The 15738-nt window shown below is 45.3% G+C and overlaps 1 protein-coding gene across 7 annotated transcripts in view; it reads right to left on the minus strand.

Moving 5' to 3' along the window:
• CELF2 (CUGBP Elav-like family member 2) overlaps window positions 1–15738 on the minus strand; it is a 326855-nt gene that overhangs the window by 112288 nt on the left and 198829 nt on the right. For 5 of the 7 annotated variants that reach the window (XM_085299437.1, XM_085299422.1, XM_085299428.1 and 2 more), the window contains one exon: window positions 1962–2158. In XM_085299437.1, coding sequence (XP_085155563.1) covers window positions 1962–2158 — 197 coding nt within the window. Of the gene's footprint in view, window positions 1–1961; window positions 2159–2322; window positions 2393–9196; window positions 9221–15738 lie in introns of those variants that run through there. The other 2 variants (XM_085299474.1, XM_085299456.1) reach the window with 2 other exon arrangements.

Consider the following 15738-nt stretch of genomic DNA (forward strand, 5'->3'; position numbering starts at 1 on the left):
ATGTCATTTGCTAATTAAAACATATAAAGACTGGAGTGACATAAAAGCATCATCTCTGCATGGCTGAGAAAATCCCAAGCAAAAATAAATAAATAAAACGGCATGCAAAAAGAATATTGAGTACATGGACTACAAGCCTTCATAATTAGTTGATAACAAACTGCATGACCGGTGCTTAATCCTCGTGCCTTCAATCTGCCTGGTAGACAGGTACAGTATTTTGGAAAACCCCACAGAAATGGGAATCAATGAAGCTCTTCGGTCTGATCACAGCATCATTCTCACTTCATTTACTGCTTAGTGCGAAAGCATTTATGTAGCCCAGGAAGCAGCTCTTTCTAAACCAACGAGCCTCAAAGTTCAGCATTTTGGTGGTTTAAACTAAGGAGGAGTTTGCTCATCCATAGCAGCCTGGACTGCAGAAAATCCCGTGCCTGACCTTTTAATACTGTTTTTTCTCCAGCTTGTAAAGAAAAAGTCACATGGTGAGGGCACTGGAGTAGACGTCTACATACTAGGATACATCATATTTTCTAGGGAATGTAAAGGCTTGGAGGCAGAACTGAAAAACTGCAAGCAAAAAATATCTTTGGTTTCCTAAGTACCAATGGAAGAGAGCAGCCTAGTATGAGAATGTCATCAGCAGGAGGGGACGGTGATATAAACCCTTCCCAGATGCCAAATAAAAGAACCACTTTTTTTTTTTTTTATAATATGAAGTAATTTAGGTAGGCAACCCAAGAAAAACTAAAGCTACGCAAAGCAAAAAAAAAAAAAAAAAAATTTCAACTGGGGCAGCAAAAGAGACGCCACTGAGAGGATCCTTGACACCAGGTAGGGGAGGAAACTCTGAGTCTTGGCAGCGTTTTGCACAAAACCAGAGGTGCACCCAAAGTTGTGCCGTTTGACTCAAGGACAAAATCACCTCGCAGGGCACTGGGTATCTCCGGAGAGTACTGTTTTGCACTATTAGTTAGCTGCTGGCCCACAAAATCTTTTTATGCCATTCATCATAGCATGTGTGCTTTAAAGGGCTTCAGAAGCAGTGGCAGGAGTGGACGCAGAATGAATAACTACCTAGGTACCCTACAGTCAGGCACACATGCGCATCTAGACRTGTCTCAGAGCTGCGCTCATTATTTGTAACACTAGTGCCAATTTAATATACACATCTGAAGATCTGAAAGTGTAAATGAAAATATGTAACTATTTCAGGAGGGAAAAAAAGCATTTTGTGGAGCAAAATATTCACTTTAAATCTAGATATAAGCATACATTATACTTGCATGCTATAAAAATTCTAACCTACTTAAATATGCACATAGATATATAGTTAAGCAAAACAAGCGGTTCAGGATAAACACTTCATGTGCACTTGAAAAATGTAGGGTGCAGGGGGGAAGAATGCTCTCTTTGAGAAAAATATCTGTGCCAAAAACCAATCCTTACTGTGACTACAAAAAGAAATCAGATTTTGGAATAAAAGGCAGGGCTGCTCTCTCTTTTAAGTTTGCACTGCCTCTGGAGCAATGACGTAGCAAGAGCCCAGCACTACCCTTTCTCATCTGTATCCTGAAAATTATTCCCACCTGCGGGGCAAAGAGAAGAAATGAAAGGAAGTCGAAAATTATGTTTTTCATGAGCTAATCCCAGGAAAGTGACCGCTCAGGTTTCCGTGTCTCTTGGCAATAATAATTTAAACAAGGACGGCAATCTTTTGTTATTTTTTGCACAGCTGGACTGCTCACTTCCAGAGAGCAGACACTGAAATGGCAATTTCGAGAGAAGAGCACGGCAGCAATCGATAGGTTTTCGGGAGGTCTCTGCTCTTCGGGCTGCTGCATAGCTCAACACAGTCTGCTTCAAAACAGACAGCCGGGGCACAAGCCTCTTTGGAAATCCCGAAGGCAAGCAAGACCGTCGAGCGGAAAACCGAAAGCAAACAGCAACAACTACCGTACCTTTACTTTGGGGAGGGTTCTGACTTCTGTCTCGGAGAACGTTAATCTGGTAGACAGCTCCGTAAGGCTCAAAAAGTTCTTTTAACTCTTTTTCCGACCACGAACGGGGAATCTGTCCGACAAACATCTTAATGGCATCTGGGTCTGGTTGGTCTGAATGATCCAAAGCTCCATTCATCTTGTTAGCTGTGCCGTTACTAGAGAGTGGGAAAGGAGACGAGAAAGAAAAGGCAAGTTAAGAGACCGCACAGCTTGAATGTGCACTGGATGCAGAAGATGATGTCAATGGGCACACACACAAAAAATCAAGTTTTAATTAATAGCATAAGTATTACAAACAAAAAAAACCCAACACGATTACATTTTTCATCAAGTCCCGTTTTCTCTGCAGGCTGCTGCTTAGCGGCATTATACAAGGAGAGCGCTGCAAACCACAAACCGGCACTTTTGCATCTTAAAGCAGAGGGCGTTTGCAAATAAGTGAAGATTTCTTTCCATGGATGCTGTAAACAGAACCGCAGCGAATTCTCCCTAACCCGGCTACTGGCAGAAATAAGGCAGCGCTGGGGTGTGTGCGCGCGCGTGTGTTTTGTAATAAAGTCACATGAAAGGAATATGAAACACTTGGCAATCTGTCAGATGACTAATGCAAGATGCCAGCGATGAATTTGCAGATTGTGTGAAGCATCCATGTGTGCACCAAATTAGCACAATATTGCCTAGAATGGAAAACACTCCGGCTACGCGGCTGGCCGCTGCCGATTAGTCGCCTATGCTCGTTCGAAAGGAAAAGCAGTCTGGAGAGCTCCAGCTTAATGCACGTTGTTTATCGTGCCCGGGTACAAAAAGCACAGTCCAAGAGCAGAAGGCAGCGGCAAAATTGCCYGCTCTGAGCAGAAAAGAGAAAACGYGGCTTCGAAAAGTTATGCTCCGTGTAAAGTATACGAAACGTTTCAGAGTTTTCACACCCCGTAAATTGCTACCCTATCCGATCTCCGGGTGTTTATTAAAGTTCAAAACAACTATCCACTTTGGCAGGGGAAATGTACTTAAGTGACAAAAAATAACCTGCTCTAGGAGAAGAACGGCATGTTATGATTTAGCAAGAGTTGTGCTCTTATAAGAAAACAAGTCATTTTAGAGAGCAAACAAAAATAAAAATGGAAAAACCCCTCACGTCGCTATTGGCAACTAAGGACAATCATTTCAACAAATTATTTGGCTAAAGACTCCAAAAATAAAGATTATTTTTGCACGCTTCAGTTCCAAGCAAGAACGAAACGCGACTATTAGAACGTTCCCCCTGTCCTTCCGCTGCGAGAAGGGTGAAAACAGCCGCTTTTCAGCGATGTTGAAAGCTGATCATCCCCAAATTCGGGCATCTCTGAGCCGCCTGTTACTTTTGAAACACTCAGCCTTAATTATAAATGCTTTGGTTGAGAATTTTTCCTAAGAGAATGCCCACAGGAGGACTTGGAAGAAATCTCGTATTTTAACTCATTCAAATTCATATTTTACAYGTTAAAAAAAGAAATGACAATGACAAGAAAACAAAACAACCCTGTGTAATTTCCCTGCCTCACGGCTGTATCTTGTGCAAAGACAAATTATCTAGTTTTCTTATTTTTTCATCTCCTTGCATGCATAATACATCTCTACACATTAATATGCCCCTATTAACTTTTACACTTTACCCAGTTACCGCAGGGAGGAGAAGGTTATATTAAAGGTACATTTGAAATCAGTGCTGAGAAGTTTGATCATCACTTTTTCAGGAGCCTCGAACATGGATCAGCAGCCAGTGGGATCTATCACACTCATTTATTTGACTAAATTCCTGGTCATTCTGGTGGGAGTTTTGATCGAGACRCTGAACGATTTGCTTAAGACGTTTCTATTACATTTCACGCACAAATGCCCTCTCCGGTGGTAGATCTGCTCCTCGGTTTGAAGATCCTTTACAAATCCCAAGCTCAGTAGTGCTGCCACTCCTGTACCAGACTCTGGCCACACTCACATTGAGAAGAGACAGAGAAGAAATAATTTAAGAAAATGATTACCAGAGGCCCTGATCTTCAMGGCCAATTCACATAGGCCACAAAGAGATGCTTGGCTTTGATGAACCTCTGCATACTGCAGACGTTCACCTACCTAATGCTACCTTTCAGCTAAGGTCAGTAGAAGCATCAGTAAATGGCGGGGTGTTCTCATGACACATGCGACCATGATTCCTCCTGGCCTTAGCAACTGCRTATTCCATCCATACATAACACTTAAAAAAATCCAAGAACTGAAACAAAACAAAAAAGTCTCCAAAACAACAAGTGATGGACTGACTTGAAGAATGATCCTCAACGGGAGCAAGGTTCAAGACTTTCAGTGAGTAGCAAGCATCTACATGACCTTTATACCTCCAGCAAACAACCCTGCTGTTTCTTTCATAATTTCTTATTTGTTTACTTAAAACCTAGTGCATACAAAAACCTCACCAATGACAAAAATTAAATCTATATATTCCAACCCATAGCTTAAAAAAGCAACAAAAATGCTCACACACTATTTTGGATCTGCAAAGAGAAGAAAAGGTAGAAACTTGGCTGCATATCTGCTGGCCTTCTCCTGTACTCATTCAGCTATTCTCCTTYAGAAATCAGCTTTGCTTTTACTTTATTCTCTACTTTATTTACATTAAAAATGAATTACGAGTTCATTTTTAAATTATGCCCTTCATCACTTTTCTCCCTTGGATCCCTTGTTTAACATGTCCACACACAATTACTACATTAGCCCAAAATTACAGCAAAGATCATATTTAATAGAGAAAAGCAAGTTTATTCCTCGGCTTTTTCCTTGACCTAAGCCATCTTTACTGCCAGGCATACCGAGAGCACCACAATTTCCATCGCTAACAAGACAATTTTTAGGAAACCACAAAACCTAACGCATCTAACTGTTTACTCAGGTTAATTACTCAGCTACCATTAAGTTCCTGTTTTGAGCTAAGGGTTTAGGCGCAGGCCAAGAGCTATTCTAATACAACAAAATACTTCTGCACTTTCTTCCCTGCAGCAGAACTAGAGCGGCATTAAATTGCTCTTATTCTTTAAATGCTTTATTGGCTAAAGATGGTTCAGTGGTCTATATGCTGTGAGGCAAGGCTAAGGAGGACACATTTTGTCACTCGCTTCCTGCATGGACTTGGGCAAGTCATTAAAACTTCCCCAGAGTAACTTCAGTCATCCACCTGCAGCTCCCTGAATCTGTAACTCCTGCAAATTTGGGGGAAAAAAAAAAAAAAGAAGAATAACTGAAGCTTTTCTTTATAATCCTTTTCCACCACTCACACAACGGTTTTTCTGAGTATGGGCAGCTTCAGACACCCTGTTTCTGCAAGCACCACTGGCAGAGCTTGAACTTCTTCCTTTCTAACCCAGTTTTTTTGCTTTCAGGGCAAATGAAGCAATCGCCTGTCTCAGGGCAGTGGTCCCAYGCTCCGCTGTGGGGCTCAAGGAGCGCATGACCACCACCACCACCGCAACTGCCATGGCACTAACAGCATCACCTGACTCAGGCAGCAGCTACGGCCAACTCGTCCAAACTGAAGCCGGGGATAAAACATCAGCAAGACAAAAAGGAAAAGAAAAAAAGAGTTGTATGTTCTATTAATCTGATGCCTGAAGTGCTCTCTAAGGAACTATACAGTCCCCCTGCCTTACAATTTAGCTACTGCACGCCTTGTTTAGGTCAATGCAAGATGCAATCACCTATTTCTATTCCTTTGCAGATAATTCTTGTTAAAAATGACTTCCCTTCTCCTCTCCCAAGCTTAATCTTCAGTTGCTGGAAGGTAYTGCTCTACAGCCAGATCTATTAGTTGTCATGTGCTGTAAAATTTTTTGGTGTTCATCTCTGCTGGCCCCYGGGGCCTCTAAGGAAGAGGCTCCTTCCTTCCCATCTTGCGTGGGCCAGGGAAAAAAACAAGGCAAAAAAACCCACAAAAGAAAACAAACCAAACTAAACCAAAACAAAAAACCCCAAACCTCTATGAGTGAAACTTTCCAGGAAGAGCCAGAGCAATACTTTTGAAAGCTTAAGACTATTGCTTGAAAGCAGGAGCACGCRGCAGTGCCTAGGGGACACTAATGAGAGTGGACTTCCCTGGTAATTACTGTCAGCACCCAACCGATGACTTACATTAAAGAGAAAAAAATTTCATTATGTAGCTTGCTGTCTCTGCACTGCAGCAACCCTTCCTGCTCCGGCCAATGTGGCCCATGGGCCTCAGGGGTGACCCAGGACATCGCCTTCACTGACAAGGTGCCATCTCCATCGAGGTGTGCAGCCCGAGGGCACAGACRAAGGCCACCGAGACGCTGGCCACTCTCTGGCAATTTGAGCCCACTGCAGAATCACAGAGTGGTTGAGGTTGGCAGGACCTCTGGAGATCATCTAGTCCAACCTCCCTGCTCAAGCAGGGTCACCTAGAGCAYGTTGCACAGGATTGCGTCCRGGTGGRTTTTTGAATATCTCCAGAGAAGGAGACTCCACAACCTCTCTGGGCAACCTTCGCCCGATGATGGCGCCACTGCATTGCCACCAGCTCAGCGAGCGCTTGTGTCCGCTCCTGGAGGAGCCCGAGATGGCCTGGCTGTCACTGCCTCACTGAGCGGAGGTGGGCTTCGGCAACGCTGGCGGGATCGCCCAAATTCACCAGTGCTCCGATCGCTGCTGTTAATCCAAGTTGCTTTGCATTAMTATCTCACCAGGTGTGGGGAAAAAAAACAGTTGTAATGAGACCAAGTGGGTCAATATGAGACCCATTTTTCACGGCTATTTTTAATGCTCTCTCTGACTGCTCTATTTTGGTTAATACCTCTCGCAGTGCTCAACCCATTTCAGTCTTTTTTATCACCGTGTTGGAGATTTGCCTTTTTTGTGTGCTGTGCTCTAAGCCAAAAAAAGTATGTCCTTCGAGGAACGTGTTTAATTCCCTCTAAGAGCTAAAACAACRCGATAAAGAGCGGGTTGCGAGAGCACTGATGACTAAATCCATCCTGCCACCGAGGCGTTCACAGGCGGCACGGCTTTGCAGCCGTAAATCCTTACAGCGGAGCTACGGAGTCATTTTTAGGGTGGCGCAAGCCGACAAAGACGACGGGACCGGGTTGGAGGGCTCCAAGTCCTCGAGCCCTTGTTGGGAGGCACAAAGCAGCCCTCGGCCTGCTGGAAAAGCATCACTGCTGCTTCCCGAGGCAAACGTTATCCGGAAGGACCCGAAAGGGCTTTCTGAACTCGTCGTTTGCCTGGGAATGATTTCATCGGCAGGTGACGGACGGCAGCTGTCTAACGGCACGGAGCGTTATCCCGCCGCCGTTGGAGCTGGGCAGGGGAGAACGAAACCATCCCCAACAGCAARCAGTGGGGGGCTGGGACTTATAGCCACACAGCGCAATTACCTACGCCGGGTTTGGGCCGGCAGAACACGGGCCAGAGCCTCTCACAAAAAATAGAAGCATATTTTTAAGCCGTAAATGACCTGGTCTCTGTCCTTTGCTGGGGGGAAATATCTTCAGAAGCTTTCTGGTCCATCAGCTTTGTCACAGGGCAGTAGCTCAAAAACTGCTTAGAGAGAAGGTGAYGTTTCATAAAGCGTTAACAGCTCCTGCTGCACTGCTTATATAATAACAATAACAACCATTATTATTATTATTATGTAACATGTATCCCCAACAGCAGCTTTTGGATGGATCTTCCATCAGGCCCARTTAAGCCAGCAGCACACAGCCGTACTTCTCGTCCTACCACACGATAACAAACGCAGAATAATTTTCTCCAGGCTGCACCTGTGACAAATCAGCAGCTGGAAGATCTGCAAAGCTGGGACCGCACAACATTCGGAGGGACACCTAAACACTGAGCACCCCAAACCCTCTCCCTTACCCTCATGGACCCATCAAGCCGGTGACAAAGAACCGAGCAATTCTTCATCCATCCAGCAGAGAGCAACAGCACTTGCACGCATACGTGCACGTTAACTCCACTAACAATTTTGATGGCTTTTAAAACCTGACATCCGGGTTGAGATTTTATCCTTGTGGATGGCTAGTAAGTGCCCAGCGTACGTGCTGCACGCTGAACGCAGAGAGGTTTTTTCTCTTGTGCTGCTTCCGTGTCTGCAGAGATTATCTGCAAAAACATGCTGCTGCTTGAAGACAAGGGAACCTCTTTTACTGCCCTGAGAAACAATCCAAAACTCACGGGCATTTTTTCTGGTGAGGTCRTTGTTCAGCTGCTAGTTCAGCCTTGTTAACGCTCTCCTTGTATTACACTGTACAAATGAAGATAAACCATTGCTACACGAGAGGAATTGCTTGCTTCTGGACTAATTCCAAATACAGTACATGTGCTCTCTTTAAGGCCTTAAATGCGAGTTTTAAGGAGAGTAAAGAAGTAACATCCTGCCACAGGGGAGGACAGATTCGAAAATCTGGGAAAAGTTATCTTCCCTACCCTGAAAAAAATGTTCTGATGGGTAATAAATTTGGTTGGGGCGAAGGCGAAGCAGGGAGAAGAGGTCTTTCAAGCAGGCAGGACAGAGAACATGACACTAAACCCAGTGAGAACCGGGAAAGGCACCGAATGAAACACTTACTAGCAAAGCATCRGAAGCGAGATGAGCATACTGACAAAAGTGAACTAACTCACACAATACATGATCTTGTATTTTTTCCTCCTATACACACACGCACACGCTATACAAATAAACAAGAGAAAGACTGTGTGCAGAAGCGAATGCAAACAGAGGAAGAGGTTTCTTTCAAAGCCCTCTATTTTGAAAACCAATTAAAATATCATTGCTAGTTCATCCAGTAGTGGAAGCAAACAATTAAACAGACCATCTGTACAGGTCTGAACTCAGTGCTATATTTTTGTTTACACTGAGAAAACTTTTAACGGTCTATTTGCAATATCTTTAAGGATTTGCTTACTCAGCATCCTTTTAAAATCCTGTCCTGTAGATTTTACTACATTGAAACTAATTGGGGCTGAATGGTGACAGCAACCTGCCCTTAAGAGCTGAAAAAAGTGAAATCTGCTCCAATCCTTCCTTTCTTGGGTTTGAGCCTCTTCTTGTTCAAGTAAGGATGGGGATCACAGATTTCTAAGGACACAAGATAAGAATGATTAAAAGAAGTGCTTGGAAATCYGCACTGAGAGCCTGTGTAGGAACTCACAGCGTTGCTCTTCCAGCCTTTCCTGGAGGCTTTGGGTCCTAGTTAGGTCAAGGCTAGCTGAGGTTCTCCAAGCAACCATCCAAAAAGTCATCTTTGCTTCACGGGCAGAATTTGTGCCGTACATCAAACCTTCCTCGGGTCTGTCTCCTTCAGATATAAAATAGGCTCATTGATAACTCTYTGCAGCAGAAGAAAAGTAACACAGGACTTAAGACACTGCCACTAAATGCCAAAGTCACAATTTGCAGAYAGCTGTTTCCTGCAGGCCAGCTCACCCACGGGCATCTGCCCATCTGGTTTTGACCTGCAGAGTCCAGCATTAACAGAGGCATCTCATTTATCATTTTTTYCCCATTTCTAAACTAATCTCTGCTATGGCAAGAAGAGAGCCCTGGCAGGCCACCGCACTTGCTAGTGAGCAACCCCTGCAGCTTACAGCTCAACTTCTATTTTCCTCCTYGCCACCTTTTCCCATTGGGGTTGCAAACCGTCTGGGCCAGAGGCTGTCCTGCATTACGTCCAAAAGAGGCTCGAGTCACAGAGGGGCTTCTCGGCATCGCTGCAGGTGGGACAGGAGTCCCAAACTTGCCCAGTTATGTGGCAGCTTGGGAGCCCTGACTGACAATTTTGCACGCGAAGCCGAGTCTCCAGGAGCCGGCTGCTTAGCATTAATGCCGTGGGTTATTAACGCCTTGCTTTACTGATTGCGCACGTCTGCAATGAAGCTAACTGCCTTCTCTGTGGCAGGAAGCATTTTTCGGTATTTCCTTTAAAATAATAATGATAATAAAAAAGTATTTGATTACACCCAAATGCTTATACAGTTGTGCCATGTCAACAACTGAATTAGAATAGTACCAAGCTTTTAAAATTCCAGGCACGTAGGACCATCTGTTTTCTTGTCAACAACCTCAGCCTCTCCCTCCCGGCTCTAAACACTTAGTGCTAAAATTTACTAAGTTGCTACTCAACTCCCTTCTTCCGTTGCACAAAAAAATCTTCAAAGCCAGACAGGACAGCTTAAAAATATATATTTCTATTAACAATGCCTAATTAACGATGGGGCCGTTTCTGCAGGCTTTACATCCAGGCTGGGATTTAGCTTGCGTGTTCTTCCAAGGTTTGCCAGGGTTTTTATAGGAAGGACTCCACAAATCCAACGTATTCCAAGACTGGCGCCGAGGTGTGCACGCGCTCGCAGCGGCACCCCGGCACACCAGCGGCAGATCGCGGCACTGCCCGTATAAAGGATATATCGGCAGTTGCGTTTAGCTGCGCTTATTYACGTGAAATCCGAAATCGACAGTTACGGCAAGCTGTAGCATTCAATTTTCTTGCATATAAAAACCCCCACAGTCCTATCAGGCTCCCTCTTGCTCCCGCTCTTTTATAAATCTGAATGGGCAAAAGGACTGTTATCTACAGGATGATGCAATTGYGATTTTAAATTGAGCATCGTTACAGCAAAATCCCCCTCAGCTGATTCTTTTTTTAAGCCATTTCTTCAGTTTTTTGACACCACATCTGGCATGTCGAATACAGATGATCATTTGTTTATATATCTGTCTAAATGCCTTTTCCAAACACAGCCAGATGGAGCCTTTCAAAATCAAATTAATTTCAGATTAATTCACTCTGGACCCACTCCAGTTTCATGACTCTATGCTTTGAGGCACTATCTAAATTGATTTAGAGTCATGAACTTAAAGAGCTCAAGTCCTTAGGTATAGAAAGAAATCCAGCATCTTTCTTGCATACTGAAAGAGTCAGCAAACCAAAAGGAGTCAGCAATCSTAAGTTTTTGCTGTTTCAGACAAAACCCCAAAATCAAGCTAAGGATGCAGCAGTGCATATATTGCCAAAATCATCTTTAAAAATACTTCATGCTTCTTCCAAAAGAAAGAAAAAAGAAAAAAAGAAAATCACACATCTTCAATGCTCTAATCTCTCCTGAGGAGTCCAATAAAATATACTGCTCTAATTAAAAAGCAAAATATTAAAAAAAAAAAGCAGTGTTGTTCTAAACCTTGCAATAGCAGCAGTCGCAGAAAGATAGGAGACATGTAATAAGACCCTCTGCTGCAATAGATTTATCCAAGGAACTATAAACAAATGTAGCCTGCAAACACCGTGGGCTTGCRTACTGTCAATCCTCTACGGATGCCTTTATTATCACACTTGTTTCAATTGCAATTTGGGTTTCCATGGAGATGTAACAGTCAACTCTGGAAAATTATAAGATAAATGTCAGGCAGTGATAACGGTGTTAATGAAGCTTCATTGACAAGCAGAACTACGCTTCAAATAATAGGCATATTTCTATTAGCATATGTATAACCTGTCCGGAAAAATAAAGGAGAAAAAGAAATCCCGACAACAGGGAAAGACAATATTAAAAAATGAAAATGAATTTGTGCCGGCAGGCGCCGCGCCACCCGTAACGAGGCACGCCGCCCGTGTGAAACGGCGCGTCCCCGGCACACGGAAGAGGCGCCGCTTGAGTCCTTGCGGATTTTTGCTCGCTGCTCCGGCGCCCGCGAGCTCGCTTTGCCGGCACGCACGATACCCTGCCGCAGAAGGACCCGTTTCGCGAAGCACTTCCAAGCCGGCTTTACGACGGCCGCGGCGAGCTGTYGGAAAGACGCAGCCCTCCGTGCGAACCCCAACTGCAGCCCCGCAAACCCAACGCGCACCGCTCGAGCCTCCGCGGAGCATCTCTGCTCCTCCTCGATCCGGCCTGTTTTCTAGGAAACGCTTCCCACGTCTTCAGAAAGGAGCATGGAGCACCTTGTTGTCTGGCRAGTTTTGGGGGTGGGAAAGGGAGCTGGAAGAGCACCCAGGCTTTGTGTAGAGCAGAGCTCAGCTCTGAGCAGATTGCTGGTCAACAACAAAGTCAACAGAGCTCTTTTTTCAAGTCAAGTTACAGGGAACATAAAAAAAAAATCCAAAATTTGTCCTTTTTGTAGTCTTATCTAACTACACCTCAATACTGCATTCTAGAAAAATCCAAGTACCTCATTAGAGCTACAGTATCAATGGTTTTCAATGTGCTTTCAGCTCACTCTGGTGCTTTTGGAACCCCCCTCCCTACTTCTATTGGCAGTAGATCCTATGCCACAGTATGAGGACATCTACCAGTTTCAGGGAAGAYACAACTATGGGGAAAGCGAACCCTGATTTCAAATTTGGCCGGCAATTCTTACATGCTATTGCTGGTGTCTGATGGTGGTGGGATGAGGTGCCACTATGAAGCTTCAGCCCAGGCTCAGCTCTCCGCAGCATCGCCTTCAACACATGCCGCTGTGAACACRATAGAGAAACTATGCGGCCACGAAGCCACAACGCAATTTTTAATGAAAAAAATCTCGCGCGTGCTAGATGGAAACTCTTTCCCTGTGTGCAGAGAAACAAGTCGCGCGGTCTCCCTTCTGCGCTTGCCAAAACCTCTGAACTGCACTGCGAAGCGCGTTCCCGACGCCTCAAAGAAGGCTTCGCTTTCCCTTGCCAACTTTTGTGCTTTTACATCTGAAGAGACATTAAATATCGCTGGCGCRCAGCTAGTCATCAGAGAATCTCGGCTGCTAAAAGGTGACCTGCAGTTATTGTACAAGATTTTATTTCGCTTCTTGCACTTCTCATAATATTGCAACTCAGTTCTTTCGCTCTGCTGGATTACGAGGTTACAACGCTATTTTCGTGCTTACAAGAAAATAAACACACACATCAAATTTGGAAGGGAACAACTCCTCCTTTAAAGAGACAGCTCAAAGAAATGAAAAGCTCCAGAAAAACTGKTTTAAATTTTCCTAATAAACATACCATGACAAATCCCAACAAAAACACACCCTAACACTCTTCCAAAATCATACGGCAGTCATTTATGGAGACAACTGGACTTCCAAAATAGACCTCCATCTCCTAGCCGAGAGTTTCCACGCTGCTCTGCACAAACGTAGCGGCCCGCCAACATCCTAAGAGAGTCGTGTTCAAGYCACTTGCCTAATCGATGCCAAAGCACATTTTGAAAAGTCGACAAAAAGTGCATATTTAAGGTTAGCAGCAGGAAGAATTTAAAAAGATGAGGTAACTTTCTGATTGTAGCTTTTGGATAAAAGCTTGTTATTGTGGTGGGTTATTGCTTCCCGGGCAGCATCTACTCCCGACGGAGAAGGAAGCCAGGTCTCGGCGGACGGGCTGGCAGCCTTCCTGCAGACATTTGAAAGGAGATGGGGAGGGGGGGGAATGGGAACACCGTCCGCATCCCTTTGACCGTCACGTGAAGTAYGAAGCCTATTAACTTAAAACAGTCTCATGTAACCAAAAAGGTTTATTTGTGGGTATTTTTAAGCTCCCAGGATGCACCTAACCAGCAGAAGCTTGGCCATCTCAGGTTTGGCTGCTGYTAACACCAGTGTGAGCCACACCGTGATTTACAGAAATCTCTGTCATCACACCACAGGGTTAATTTCTTCCCATCTTTTTTCTCTTTCCCTCCTCCCCCTAGAAGTGGAAAACTCTTATTTGCGATGACAAGTTTCTGGAAAGCTGGTGGATTAGTAACACCATGTGGCTCCTCTTAAGACCTCAGGTCTTCTTCCAGCTGCTTTTTCCTATAACCCCCTGCTGTATGGTCACCAGCACCTTCACTGAGCAGATGGAGAAAGGGAAGAAACCTGCCCAAGGCACTCGAGGACCCAGGAAAAAAATCCCTTCTGAAGCTCTCGGGCCTCCGTTGCTGGACGGAGGATGCCCGGTCCTGGTATCGGAGAAGGGACTTCCGCACGTGAACATTTCCTCTAACGCTTTGAGGCCCCAACCTGCCGGGCTCGTCACTGTATTCCCTTCCCTTCGGGCTCGGCACGTTCCGTTCCCGTCTCTGCGAAGTGCTCCAAAACATTTGCGGGAAAGCGCTATGTAAATGTYGAACTGTTATATTATTAAAGGCCAAAAAGCTTTCATGTTACGCTTTCGCTTTTAAGTTCGTACAATTCTAATTCATCTTTTAAGAGCGGGAGTTGCAAATTGAGCAATACCGCAGGGGTGAAGCACTTCCCAAAGCCGCTATTATTATTTGCGTTGCAGGAGCGTCTCGGAGGCCCCAAACAACGCTGGCTGCTTTTTAAGTAGCAGGCATAATTTTATTAGTAAACCCAGATGTTTTCCCGCTATATTCATRTGTTAGGAAACATGCTGCACTCTCAGGCTATTTCAGACGGTGGTTGTGGGGGGAGAAAGAGGGAGGGCGAAGGAAGGCAGGTCTAAATTCACTCATCCCATGGAGTCATCAATTTTAAACCTGTTCTTTTCTACCAAGTGATCTTCATAAAGTAGCCCAACATTGGGAACGCACCTCGACTTCGCCGCCGTTCCGCCTTTCGGTGATCAGGCTGCCCGTCAGCGCAAACAGCTTGTTGATGAACTCACGAAACAGTTAATGCTCTGCTGAAAACAGGCGGAGGACCAATAACGAAGAGTTTTCTAGAAAAACGGGAACGTACTGCAGGAAGTTTCAAAGGGGAAGGGAACGCAGATCCGACGCTGGTTTACACCTCGGGTTACTCGATCTTTTGCAGCCGCTTAGCCCGTCCCTCCGTCGCGAGTCGTCGTTATTTAATTCGGGGCTGCCCTARGCTGCGATGCTAATTAAAGCTACCTTGAAACACGAGCGGCTACATAGCGTTTGACTGGCATCAGAAAAGTAGCTGGGATAAGAAAATTAATACCAGTTTGTACACAAACCAAATCTTTATTTAATAAATTCTAATTGCCCAGGGCAGTCTTACGAACAACAGGGAACAACRGGGATTAACAGATCTGAAAGTCCGTCCGTTGAACGAATGGAGAAGGGACGGCGAAGGGCTCGCAGCAAGCTCTCCCGCGGGGCGACGGGGAGCCCCGAGGTCCCCGCCGCCGCTMGCGGCCACGGGAAGCTCGGCGGCCAGCAAACAACGCTTCTTTTTTCTTTTTTGTCCCCCTTCTTAATTCTTCCTTTCTCAAGCCYCCAGGCAATCGCTGCGTTCGGGCTCGCTGCGTTTTCCCCCGCGCAGCCGCGAGACTCGGCCGGCGACGTCGGCCCGCGCGAGCCTCGGAGGGAAAGGTTTTCACCTCGTTCGTGATCCAAGCCCATTGCTCCCCCTGCTTTTTCCTTTCGAGTCACGGATCAAACGTGACCCACTTTCCCTGAACGCTTTCCCACCGTCTGTTTTTCCCGTCGGAGTCGAAATCCAGTTGCTAAGGACACATCGCAGAGCAGCCGCGCAGCCGGCTCCCCCTGCGAACGCGCACGCTCTTCCTCTCCCCGTCTCCACGACATTTCCCCCCCTTTCAGCATCTGCCCTCAGCGAGACCCTGCTTTACACGCAGCCAAGCCAAAACCAGAACTGCTTACAAGGCCGAGCTTAGCCCCAGAATAGGATTTTCTAATGACTACAGAGACTCCCAGAGCCCTTCATATTTAAAAAAATATAAAGGCAGCAGCCTTGATTTTTAATTACTCCTAATGCTAAATCTCCTGGCCTTAAACACAATAGCTCTTTCAACTG

This window comes from Rhea americana, unplaced genomic scaffold (genome assembly GCF_003343005.1).
Source record: "Rhea americana isolate MKP2758 unplaced genomic scaffold, rheAme1 scaffold_1, whole genome shotgun sequence".
Lineage (NCBI taxonomy): Eukaryota > Metazoa > Chordata > Aves > Rheiformes > Rheidae > Rhea > Rhea americana.